Source organism: Apus apus, chromosome 1 (genome assembly GCF_020740795.1).
Source record: "Apus apus isolate bApuApu2 chromosome 1, bApuApu2.pri.cur, whole genome shotgun sequence".
Classification (NCBI taxonomy): domain Eukaryota; kingdom Metazoa; phylum Chordata; class Aves; order Apodiformes; family Apodidae; genus Apus; species Apus apus.
In genome coordinates this window covers 29,108,274-29,121,762 of record NC_067282.1, presented here as the reverse complement: position 1 = coordinate 29,121,762, position 13,489 = coordinate 29,108,274, and the positions used below count along the sequence as shown (strand labels likewise).

At 39.3% G+C, this 13,489-nt stretch overlaps 1 protein-coding gene across 8 annotated transcripts in view; it reads right to left on the bottom strand.

The window, feature by feature from the left end:
• LOC127391801 (RCC1 and BTB domain-containing protein 2) overlaps positions 1-13,489 on the bottom strand; it is a 31,934-nt gene that overhangs the window by 3,730 nt on the left and 14,715 nt on the right. For 7 of the 8 annotated variants that reach the window (XM_051634958.1, XM_051634949.1, XM_051634975.1 and 4 more), the window contains 5 exons: positions 12,842-12,984; positions 10,821-11,011; positions 7,707-7,833; positions 4,611-4,747; positions 3,879-4,009 (listed from right to left, as the gene is read on the bottom strand). In XM_051634958.1, coding sequence (XP_051490918.1) covers positions 3,879-4,009; positions 4,611-4,747; positions 7,707-7,833; positions 10,821-11,011; positions 12,842-12,984 — 729 coding nt within the window. The remainder of the gene's footprint in view (positions 1-3,878; positions 4,010-4,610; positions 4,748-7,706; positions 7,834-10,820; positions 11,012-12,841; positions 12,985-13,489) is intronic. The other variant, XM_051634980.1, reaches the window with a different exon arrangement.

Below are 13,489 nucleotides of genomic sequence, written 5' to 3'. Positions count from 1 at the left end.
CAATAAACCCCCTCTGAGAAAACAGGAGTAGCCACCTAAATTGACTCTCGAACTCCACCACATTTCCTGAGCTCATTAGAAAAGTTTTATTAATAAAAGTGATATCATCAGCTTTCACCACACACAACTGCTAGAGCATCAGTAACTCCTTTCTTTTCCTCCCTGCACTGAATTCAGTCCTGGTCCTATGAGAAACAGCAGATATCCCACTCTTGCTGAAAATAAAAACAAAATATGGCATAACATTCAATAAGGCTCACTGAACACAAAGTGGATACTCGGATAGATGTGGCAAACCTAGGAATTGTGTCCCTCTATCCAGGAACTGGGATTCCTAAGTAGTAAAAATGGCTCTATCTTGTCCTGGTATTTCTGTAACAGGATGTTCAGCTATTTAGGATAGAATCAAGCCTTTAAGCCACAGAACCATACAGCAAATTTTGCCCACAGAAGCTCCTCACAACAGCAGAAATCCTTCTCTCCATGCACTGGGCCAATCCCCTTTAGCTGATTCCTATGCAACAACTTGTTTTTGAAGGAAAATTAACTATCTTCTGCAGCAAGCAGAGCTGGAGCCAGCTGCAAGGCAAGTCTAAATTGGCAGTATGATCCGTGAGCTATGAACTCTTCAAGGGTTACAGCAAAAGGAAGTCTCTCAATCCACACCAGTTTAAGTCTATATTAACCACACAAACATTGCAGCCAGGGATTAACAGTAAAAAGAAACTCAGCAGGATACCTGGGTATTGCCCCTGTACTCAGCACTGGTGAGGCTGCACCTCAAGTACTGTGTCCAGTTCTGGGCCCCTCACTTGAAGAAGGACATTGAGGTGCTGAAGAATGTCCAGAGGAGAGCTACCAAGGTGGTGAAGGGTCTAGAGAACAAGTCATACAAGGAGCAGCTGAGGGAACTGGGGATGTTTAGTTTGGAGAAGAGGAGGCTGAGGGGAGACCTCATTGATCTCTACAACTGCCTGAAAGGAGGTTGCAGGGAGGTGGGTGTTGGCCTCTTCTCCCAAGTGAATAATGACAGGACTAAAGGAAATGGCCTGAAGTTGCAGCAGGGGAGGTTCAGATTGGATATTAGGAAGAATTTCTTTACTGAAAGAGTGGTCAGGCACTGGAACATGTTACCCAGAGAAGTGGTTGAGTCACCATTGTTGGAGGTATTCAAGAAACATGTAAATGCGGAACTTCAGGGCGTGCTCTAGTGGCTGAGATTGTAGGTTGTGTGTTGTGGGTTTTTCTGGGGTGTGGTGTGTATTTGGTTTGTTTTGTTTCGGTTTGGTTTTTTTATGGTTGGACTTGATGATCTTAGAGGTCCTTTCCAATCATGACTATTCTGTGATTCTGTGATTTCCCTTTGAAATCTTTTCAAGTCTATAGCCCCTGTCAACATATCACTAAAGCTTTAACAGAGGCCAAGCAGCACAAAATATCCTTTAATAAGAAATGAGGTAGTAACAATGCACAGAAGGAGATCCTATCTCTCATCAAAAAAAGTACTGGAAAAGCAGAAAAATAATTAAAATAGAAGAAGAAATAAAACATGTAGAAGAAATAGAAATTTAGAAGATCAAAGACACTGACAGTTTCAGCAGAACTCTGAGATGCTACTGCCACAACCTGGGTTGCTTTACAGTCAATGTGCAATTTTTTACACTAAATAAAATGAACAGCAGCTGCCTTTTCAGCTACTGACCACAGATACCACAGAATTCTGGTCACTAATTTTGCAGTTTCAAAAAATACTGGCTTTTCATTCTGCCATATAGAAGATGATTAATCTAAAATTTGCTACAGTGTATATTAGAAATATGCTTTCAAATAACTTGTAGCAATGTCTCTTTCTGTTTTCTGAGGATAGGACAAAATATTTTCCAGCATTTTTAATCCTAACAGATGCACACAGTATCCAAATCAGTTAATTTCATATGTTAATGGCTATAATCTTTCACTTGCAGTGTTCACATTTAATTACCAAAGAATGTCCAGCTCCTTCAGACAGTTTTCTACTGAAATGCTGATACATTGCCCATGGGTCTCAAACCAATTTTTATGATGTTAATGTAGTATGCTGAAAGATCCTGGCCTACTTCACATCTCCTTAGAGGCTATCCCATGTCTTCACTGCACTTCTCTGAAGCAGTTCTACTATATCCCTCTCTGAGCTGTGGATGCAGGGAGGAGGGCAATGATGCACTCCTGAGTTTGGCACATGCTGCACCCCGGGCAGGTGAACCAATTCAACATCTGAGGGTTGCATTAAAATATTGCACATTTGGAAAGAAGACTCTAGGTACACAGAACAAAGCACTGAATCACAGAAGGAAGAGGAAGATAACATATAATTAGTCATCTACCCAATCCCTTTTCACGTGTTTCAGACATTATAAAATCTGGTACTTTGTCCAGGCTAGTTTTACTACTTCACAACACACCTAAATGTGTCTTTAACTACTCTTGAACTATTTTACCAGACAGAGGTCAACTAAAGGTACTTCTGCTTTGAAGATGTCCAAAACTGTTGAAAACCTTGCAAGAGGAGAAACTCCAGAGTAAACTTCTGATGAAAACTTCTGCTGTCAGCAGAATCCAATCACTGGGGTCCTCCCTTCCAGTCCAGCCTTCCCTGACATGCTGGGCTTTACACTGAAGTACAATTCATCTTTGTCTCAGCTGTTTATGCCTTCCACTACTGATAGCTTGGCTACAGCTGCCTGGTAACTGGCAGCTGATCATCTTGTTATCTACTCATCTGGTGTTATCCCCTCTTTCTGTTTACAAAACTCACTGACTTCCAGCCTCCTCTTTGCGAGTCATACACAAATCCATCTCATCTAATAGGCTGCCTCCATACATCTCAGACTACTGCAACATTTTAAACTCAGTTTTTGTTGCAGTCCCTTCTTTCTGCTTGCTTCCTATACCTGCAACTGTTTATCAATCCATTTCATTACACTTCTAGCTTCTCCTCCTTTAGAACTTCATCCTACAATTCACAGCCAGGGAAAAGAAAAAAAACAAGTGGTTTTAAAAAACACTGTCACCAGCTACATATTTTGGGCCCTTCTAATAGGTAGTCATCTGTTTGGCTATACTCATTTTATTCTTGCAAAACAGAAGAAATCTTGAACAGAAAGAAGAGGACTTCTCAACTAAGGTGCCCAGTTACAACAATGGCTACTAAGTCTAAAATACATATACAGACTTCTTGAATAATAAAAACTACCACATCATTATTTCCACAATCAGCACAAAGAAGCTAAGAAAAACATCTCTGAAAGTATTTGTCTGTTTATAAAAAAAGTGCTTGCAGGACTGCTGATAACAGGTTGAGTGCTGGTGAAACATTCCAGAGCCAAGGGCAGACCAGATGACAGGATATGGGGAGAGGAACAACAAAAGGTAATTTGTTGTGTGTCAGCACTATTCACTGTAAACAACATGGCAAAAGTGAATTTTTTTTAGATAAGCACAAGTGTAAATAGGGAGGGACTTTACAGGTAAATCCTCCCACTGCCTGTAAAAGGAGGTACCTGAATGACTGTACGGGCAGATGGAATGACCTGGTGGAGAACTTGGGAACAGGAAATGCAAAAGGAGAAGCAAATGGCAGTGAGAAGTTTGCATGCCATGCCATGCCAGATGGCAGGCCAGGAAGCAGAATCCTGACTCACAGGTGCAAGCCAAACAGCCAGGAAGACAACACCAGTAGCTGCATTTTTTGTAGTTTAAAAGGGGGAAAACAAATGTCTGTGAAGCCAGAAAAGGAAACAGCAGTAATCATGTCTCATCAGTTAAATGCAGTTATGTTTATATTAAACTGTTTCATGTCTTAGAAAACACCAGTTTGCCTGAAGAGAAGTTCTCCTTACCTGGGCTTCATATTTGACAGCAGCAGAAAGAAGAGCAATGGCATTCTCCTCACAGATGCCCTGCTTGATCGTCTGCTGGCAAAGCTTTTTCAACCTGTTTTCCCCATAGAGCGTTGCCAAATCTAGCAGTCCTGTGAAAATTCACACAGTTTTAACTCTCCTGGTGCAAAACATATTAATTTATTTTCAAATTAATCCATTACTCTATTGTTTTAGGCTGAATTAATCAAAGACTTGTTGTTGTTGCTTTTTTTTTCCCCGATGTGATGCATACTTTTTTAAAGGTCCTCAAAAGACATATCAAGAAGGGACCCTTTTATTACTATGCAAGTGTCCTGTCTTCTTGTTCACTGTACTGTATCTCATCCTAAGCATCAATTAGTGACTTACATCCTCAAATTCATGTAAGAAACAGTTCCCTTCTCATTCATGATTAAACGGCCACAGCCACTTAAAGCTTTATGATGCCATTAGTGCCTTTTTAAGAGAAAAAAGTTCCTGATATTAGAAACAATTTGTTCTTTTTGAGTATTTTTCATCTTACTGCATCCACACCACTCATTCTCCTTGGGCATGTTTCCTGCTGCTCCATCCTCTCTTCCTGACACCTGCCAAACTCAAGTGCTAATAAAACTAAAATTAACGAGCTCTGCTTTCCTCACCCTGTTACGACACACACATTGAACTTTTCAGAAACAGTAACCTGGAGTTATTTCCATTGATGCCAAATACCTATTGCATCTTCAGGGGGGAGCCTTATGTTGTCTGTATACAGGTATTCCAGGAAGGCTCGGTAAACGGGATAAGAAAATTCACTCATTTCTATAACTTCATCGTCATTATTCAGTACAGAACGAAAATGTTCACACCTACAAAACATGGACAAAGATTGCACACTGTGAAGAGTTAAGCTAGAAAGATAAACTGCAGCAAGAAGATGGTAAAAAAAAACACTTCATCAGTCACAACAGATTAAACACACAACCATAAACTCTAGCAACTTGATCTCTTGGTTTGAATATGCTAATTTCTTTAAGCCCCATAAGGCTTATAAGCCTTCCATATATCATTCAGAATTTTCCTTTATTTCTGTTATTAATATTTTACAGCAGGCTCCATTTCTACCTACAATATCTTTAAGGGATGGTCCATGTAGATTTGATGTCATTTTCTTAAATATGTTACACATTAACTATGTATTTTATTATCTGGCTCATGATAAGACTTTACAATTAAGTCAGACAATTCTGACATTTCAACCTGCTTTCTCCTACATGATCTAGTGAGGGGGGAATTTATGCATATTTCAGATAACATTTATACCAGTGTCAAGAGTCCACACACAATTTAGCATTAGATTTAATCATTCTACTCAAGGACTACAGGATTTAAAGTGAAGACACTCTCACTCAGATCTGTCATCATCATTTTCTAATAAATCTGAATACTTTTTTCATGGGCCAGATACAAACCAGGAAAAAGCCCTGCCTTTGACAGACAACTTACAGTTGACAGTAACTTACAACTCACTGTAACTTACTACTCCCGAAAAAACATCCTGTAACATTTGAATTGCTTTCAAAATTTTTGCTGATGGAAATGAACCTCAACACCACAGGTAACTTCCTAGAACAGCCACAAGTTCATCGGACTCTTCTATACTACACTACTTACTTTCTAAATCACATCAGAATTTGCTTTTTTGTTTACTTAAACTTTTGTGAAAAAGGTAGGTTGGTTTCCTTTTAATGATGCTTTTTACTGAAAGATAATTATTTATTTTATCACTTAATTTGCCTTTTTTACATTTGATTGTAATGGTTATCTAAAAATTTTTTTCTTTAGTAATTTATTTTTTAAGGTAAAATAAATAAAGATCCTATCAAATTCATAAAGAATTGAAAAGCCATTATCTAATTTCTGCCCCATCTTGTCCCACATTCTGGCATTGGAAGAGCCAGACCAAACCCCATTGCTTTGTCTCCCAGGGCCTCATGTTAAGTGGCAGGGACCATGCAACCCAGCCAGCTGTGGAAGAGACCTTGGGAATGATCTGTTGCCCCAGGGTTACCACACAGTAGTAAAAAGTCAGAGAGAAGCTGGTGCACATTGCTCCCCTAAAAATAAGTAAGTAAAAATAAGTTGGTGCTCATCCTTCAGTCTCCAGAGTACTTTGGAATGCCTCTCTTCTCTCCAGCTCTCAGTAGAGACAGATCAGACAGCTAATTCTGGCTCGTTACATGCAGAGCAGATGAACCCCACCCACATACCCATAGGTATCTGTTTCTGCAGGAGGTGTGTTCCTGGCCAGCTTCTCACAGAGCCAATTCACCTCCACTACAAGCTCATAACCACCACGAATATGATCTAGTTCAGTAGTAGGCACACAACAAGATGGAGAAAAGTTTGCATAAGTGGCAAAGAAATTACTGGATAATGAGAAGGCACTTTTACCAGCACTGCATTCATGGCAATGCTCTGGAACAGGCTGAATGCTGCAAAATACCACGTCAGATACACTATCCTCTGATCCAGTTGCATCATGAGACTATAAGGAAAATATTCATTCTACAGATTGTGCCTGATGCTTTATTATTCCTGCATATTATTTTGATAATACATTTAAATCCATTTTAGAATTAGACCTATTTCCTTCCCAGAATGCCATATAACCTGAAAAAAGTAGAGCAAGAAAAAAGAAATAATCCAAAGTTACATATAGTCTGATTATCAGGAAAAGGAACCTCAGAAACATTTTGGGGATAGAAAAGATCTGAAGAGGTATCTAATGCAGGACATGTGGCATTCCAAACAAACAGGGTATATTGTAGGCACAAGTGTAATGTCCAAGTAATGAAATCAGTAAAGAGAAGAAAAAGGTAATACAGGTAATTGAAATAGTAAGAGGAGAGCAGAAAAGACAAAAAAAAAAGGGCAGGCAAGAATTAGCAAGGAAATTTGATTTTTGCAGTAATATACAATAAATCATTATCAGGACTCAGGAGGAAAAGTAGGAAGATGAAGGTGGGAATAAGCAGGATAATACAGCCAAGCATCTTGAGAAAGAAAACAGCAAAGAGAAAAGACTATTGTAACAATGAGGAGGATGGAGCAAAAGCCATTACCAAGACAGAAGAGATCTTAAGCAGTGACTCTAGAATATCCTAGGAAAACTTGTGTCAGCAATAACAAACAAATCTCTGCCTGTTAATAACAGGGTGATTGTAGGTCTGTAAGTCACTTTAAAATGGTGTTAACTTGCAAAAAGCTGTAAAAACAAAAACAGAAGCCATCTTAAAATTCAAATTCACTGATAAGATGGTTTAGAACAAGTAGGATAAAAAAACTGACCAAAAAGGAAATAAACATAATCTGAAGAGCATCTACAGAAGTTGCTGAAACAACTGAAGGGTCCTGTGGAAGGAAAGAAGGAAAGGAAAAATGAACACAAATCATCCCAGTGGAGGAAGCCCAGCATGTTAAGGAGGAAAAACTGATTCAAACTACTAGGAAGGCAGCAGAAAGAAATGAGCCTTTTCCTCAGCAGAAAAAGCTTATTAAAAATGAGGGTCATGGCTATATAGGCAGCAGGAGGGAGGATACATGTCAGATGGAGGGAAGTGATGAGAAGGCTGGTAGGAAGCAGCATCTTTGGTAATATCAAGCAGCAAGGAAATGAAGAAAAGATAGTAACAGTGAAGAAGAGCATGCGGATCCCAAGGCTGAGGGGAAGAGGGAGTTTCTTAAAATAAGTCAAGAATTCTGAGCACTAACTACTCAGCACAGTGGACTACACTACACAGTTTAGCTTTACAGTTTCTGCCTTACCTAATTTTGAGAAGAACTTTATGAACATGAATGTATTTTCCATCCACTAGAAACTTCAGGTCTGCAGTTTCAGGGTTGTCAAATTCCTTCTTCAGTGATTGGGCTACTGTTAGGTGGTCATCAGGCTCTAGAATAAAAAGGAGAATTCATAGTAAGTGGTAATATAAATATCTCAAGTTAACATTCTGGGTACCTGTCAGCAACTAACACTCCTTAAAAATATTATGTATCTTTAAGGCTAGTAAAAAAACCCAGCAAAATATAAGCTCAGTATGAACCCCCAGAAAAGCAAATCATAGAATGGTTGGAGCAGACTGTAAAGGTCCAACCTCCCTGTCACTAGATCAGGCTGCTCAAAGCCCCATCCAACCTGACCTTGAACACTTCTAGGGAGTGGGCACCTACAACTCCTCTGGGCCTGTGCATGTTGTCACAAGGACTGAAAAAATATCACTTTTGGCCTGCTTCACCCCGAGGCCTTCTCCTCCAGACTGTTCTCAATCCATTCTCCCCCCAGCCTGTACTTGTGCTTGGGATGCCCTGACCCAGGCGCAGGACCCTGCAATTGGCCTTCTTGAACTTCATGAGGTTGGCACGGGCCCATCTCTCAAGACTATCAAGGTCCTTTTGGATGCCCTCCCTTCCCTCCAGCGTGTCAACCTCACCAAACAGCCTGGTGTCACCAAATAAAGGGCAGCTTTCTTCAGTCCTTACTAGTTTGCTACTCCAAACAAATACTCTATTAAAAAAAAAATAGATCCCACTCTTCTAACTCATCTATATAAGGCCAGAGAAAAAAAATAAATTAACACATTCCCAGAAGTTTAATGCTGAATCTGATACCAAATGCTATCAGTAAATTATTCTAATTGAAAAGTGTTGGTTATTATGAGATACTCAAAAGGTCAATAAAAATCACAGTAATATTTTCTAAAATAGTCCCATGAGGAGGCATTGTCTTACAGGAGAAATAAAGCTGTAACCAACATACTGGTTGCAGTAAAACTACCCAGTACAATATCCCTAAAGGTAAATACCAACAGCTACTAGTCTATTAAAAAGGTGTTTTCCCCAGGTCTATGGCATTAAAAGCACTCTAGGTGAGTGTCTGCATGTTCCTCTTGGTATATACCCCCCCTATGTAGGTACATCACGTGTGCACCTACATTATAATGTTACCAGACAGCCTTGAAAAGTCATCCATTGTCTGTGTACAATCTTTTACCTCCTGTACTGTTTCCAAACCTCCATCATATTTGGTAGCCTCAGAGAACTATCTCCTTTAATACTACGAAATAATTAAACCCCTCAAGGCTCATTCTTAACCCAGAAAATATTTTGTCTTCTTACCAAATATATACACATTACTGGTTTACACAAATTTTGTGGGTTAGTAATAAGTAAGTTGTTCTCTACAGAAAATTACATTAACGCTAAGCCCTGTAACCTACCAAGCTAGAAATAAGAAGAGTATTCTGCTGGAAATGTAAAGATCTTCCCCACAAGCTCTAAAAAAACCTCAACACACACAGTTTGATACTGCTAGACTCTGTTTAGCACAATTGCTTTCATTTTGTTGAGAAGTTGACACTTATTTTCAGGTATACTCAATAATTAGGGTAATAATTATCAAAGTGTGTTGGATTACAGGTAAAATAATTAGAGGGTGAGATATTAAATGTAAAAATAATAAAAAATCCTTCTGAAATAATAATACTGTAAAATCATAGAATCATAGAATGTCTTGGGTTGGAAGGGACCTCTAAAGGTCACCTAGTCCAACCCCCCTACAGCAAGCAGGGACTTCTCACACTAGAACAGGTTGCTCAGAGCCCCATCAAGCCTCACCTTGAATGTCTCCAGGGATGGGGCCCCCACAACCTCTCCAGGCAACCTGTTCCAGTGATCCACCACCCTCATATGAAAGAACTTTTTCCTAATGTCCAACTTAAATCTACTCTTTTCTAGCTTAAAACCATCACCCCTTGTCCAACCATTACATGCCCTTGTGAACCAAAATGAACCAAACCCACCTGGGATTTTACTGCAGTAACACAATTTACACCTAATTAGTAGTAGGCAAATATTAGGAACATTAAGAATTTCCATGGTAATTAAGCATATATTTTAGTTTTCAACAAGCCACCCTAGAAAACAAAACTGCCTCAAATCCTCAAATGGGGGTCTTTGGACTGTGTTCTAAAACATGAATTTTGGTAAAGCAGTTGAAATATGAGAACTATAGACATAATTTCCTTACCTTGGCATCCAGGAGGCATCTAGGGAGCAAAGAGTGTTCTACAATTGTCAGACAACAGCATGCAGCAACACAAATGCAATTACAAAGGCAGTACTGAAGTGGAATAGAAGCATGATGGACTCAGTACAGTTCCAAATTACAAGTTAACAAGTTGCTGCATTCTAGGTTTTAGCTTTAGCTCCCACATGACACCTACAGACAACCCCAAGAGTCTCATCTTTGATTAGGACAGCAAAGCCAGTAACTTTATTAGCAATCAGTATGAAACTGAATCTGTAGCTGAAGAATGAGCTCTCCATTAGACAATGCTATATACTTCACACTTTGTAGTCAAGGCCAGGAAAACAGGCCTTAATGTTAATCAAATATTTGAGATTCAGCAACCTGTCTCTTCAGAAGCCCAAGTCATGATCTCTTGTGATGAGACTTTGAGGACCTGTGGCCAATTCTGAACATGGGAATTTAACTCTCTCGATTCTTAGCAGTCTACTTAAGGGCATCAAAGAAAACTTCAGGGTTCCTAAACATTCTGCATGGCTCCCTTGAGTCTCCAAATTCAAAATCAGCTTCTCCACCCATGGCCATTGTGCAGCAAGATTGAGTAGTCACACAAAAAAACACCTCCCAAACCCAAGGGATTTCCCCACAGAAATAAACCACATCAATAAAACAGACAATTGCCTTAGCAATTTTTACAATCCCTTATTACCACTTACACAGATGTATGATTATGATTACGCTTCCCAGTATAAATTTCTGCAAGAAACTAAGCTTAGGTTTCGGATACATGCTTTATGCACTAATGATTCAATTTAGATGTCAAAGGAAAAAAAAAATAAAAGACTGAAGCTCACCTACTGACAGAAGACGCCACATGACAGCAGGGGTAGCAAAGCAAGCAAACACATCGTCAGTGCAGGCAAAGTGAGTGAGGTGGGGCAGGATCACTGACTGCCCACGGCACTGGCCCCACATGTACACCTGGCCGCTCTGGGTCTTGGCAGCTGAGGTGTGAGCAGAGTGGCAGGCTGCAATCTCCACAACTCTGAATTTACAAGCAAACAAAGACAAAAGGCAAATCACTCCCCTAAGAACAAAATGCAGTGAAGCAGCTCACTGCCTCCTGTTTTACTCTGGTGCAAATTGTATTTGTAAGCATGCATGCACTTCCCATTCTGAGCATGTTTTCCAAACATAAGCAAAGCCAAAAGGACAATGAACGTCGCTTCACATAGTGTGCTTTCAGAAAGCTTCCCAGTGAGAAAGCATCTTGGGAGTGAGGAGACACTGCTGCAGCAGAGCAGTGTACGTGCTGCAGCACATGCTCTTACTGACTCCACCAGCACCCTCAACCAAAGCTACGATGAGTTTCAAGACTCCGAACATCCTCGGTGGTGCTGGGCAGTGAGGTGAGTGAGTGGCTGCATTGAGCTGTAGAGAAGGAGCACTTGGAGAAGATGAAGAAACAAATGAGGAAGTGCTTAAAAAATAATAAAATAAAAATTTGCATTTTGGCTTATAACTGAAAGTAAGTTAATGAAAAACTTTCATGCTTGCTTCTTGGGAACAGTTATAAAACAACAATCGAAACATAATACTTTTAATTAAAATACTGACACATCATTACTCATACAACTGTTACATTTAACAGACTTTAATATTGAAAATTCAAAATTAGAACCCAGATGCACTCAAAACTGTTTCTAAATGTATTTTAGCTATGTTAGCCTATCTCACTAATCCTGGAGTTGATTTAGAATTCCAAAACTCCCACTGTGCACAACATTACACAATCCACTGTTTTGCAGTCTAAACTACTACTTGTTTACTTGTTTTCCCAGCTGCCTGGGGAAACTAGCTGGGAAACAACTTGTTTAAAGCTGTATGTACAAATCTTGCAGGCTCCAGTGAGGTAATATTCTCCCTGACATCAGGAATGCATGTTCTGGCCAACAAAAGGGAAAGGCAGCACACAACATTAAAAGTCGTATTAAAATGTGGTAACATTTTAACTGCAGCCAAAGCCTCTGAGGGAAAAAAAAATAAATCAGTTACATTTTAAGCAAATGCATAAATACACATAAAGAAACAGCAACATTCAAAAACAGACCTTGTCTCACCACCAGAGAGGAGTTGCCTCTTCCTCACAATAAAGTACACAGATGAAAATCCAAGAGGGTCATTCTTTTCTTATTAATCACAAAACGAGGCCAAAATCAAGATCTCAGCAGTATGGAACAGATTCAAATTTCTGGCCACATACAGACATGGCTTTATATCAGCAATAAAATAACTGCCCCATTACCCATAAAGGTCTTAGAGGAAAATATTTAACTTGTAAAAATCTAAGCTAAATTTTCAGGCCACAATAGTAAAGAAGAACTCCTGCCTTTCTCTCTCTCCTGGGTTATGAGCCAGATTTAATAGCAGAAATAACACAAATTCTAGATGTCCACTCTTCATATTTTGTGTGTATATTTCTTGTAAAAAATAACATATTAAAATACAATTCCTATTCAGAGACAATAAAGCTTCTATCATTGACTTCAAACAATGAAGCTGCACTACTGAAGAGAAACTGAAATTAAAGCCTATAAAGTACAGTGTGAGCAGAAGCAGAAATCAGAACATTTGAGCCCAGAACATTCAGTTTCTCTTTCACAAGGATCATTATGGGGCAGATTCAAACACTGACAGTGAAAATCAAACTTTAATGCACTGATTTTGTATCTCAGACAAATTTTCAATCTGTTCACATTCAGCAGAAGAAACACTGCAAAAAGTTATAAGCTATTTCATAAAAATGCCATAATTTATCTGCAGCTCTTCTGAGAGTATGTTAACTAATGTCTGACTTCTAGACTGTAAGTATTACCTGTCCTTATCCACAATAACTGTTGTAGGGTAAGACTGGTTACTTTTATTACCAGTACCTAACTGGCCATACGAATTGGCTCCCCAGGCATAAATCTGACCTTCATCTGTTAGCACTAATGTATGTGCATAGCCACAGGCAACCTACAAGGAAGAATAAATAGAAAAATGTCATTTTTATGTAACAGTAAGGTAATACAGACAGTTGTTAATGTTATTGATTCCATACCAGTGTAAAAATGATGAAAAATACAAATACAAGTAAATTTATTAAAAAGAGAAGCAAAGTAGATGAGCTGACTTGGTGGAAACAAATATATCAGTGAGGAACCCTGCCAGCTAATCTCAACAGTATAGCAAAAGAATAGCTAGAAATTGATAAAAAAGGAAAGCTATATGACAAATCTGAACAGTGTGCAGAAAAATGCAGATCAAGTCTTACACTGACCTTGCCTTACAGGCAGCTGCTCTCAGGTTAACAGTCTAACACTGTAAACACAGGTGAGGTCTCCCTATCTGCTCCTCTCCTCCCAGTTCCCAGCCACAAAAACCTGCCCTCTGTCTGTGTCAGCTCTAGTGCTTGCTGGACCCTCTGTTGATATAAAATACCAATGGAAGGAAACTCTCCACAGCTGAGCCTGACGACCAC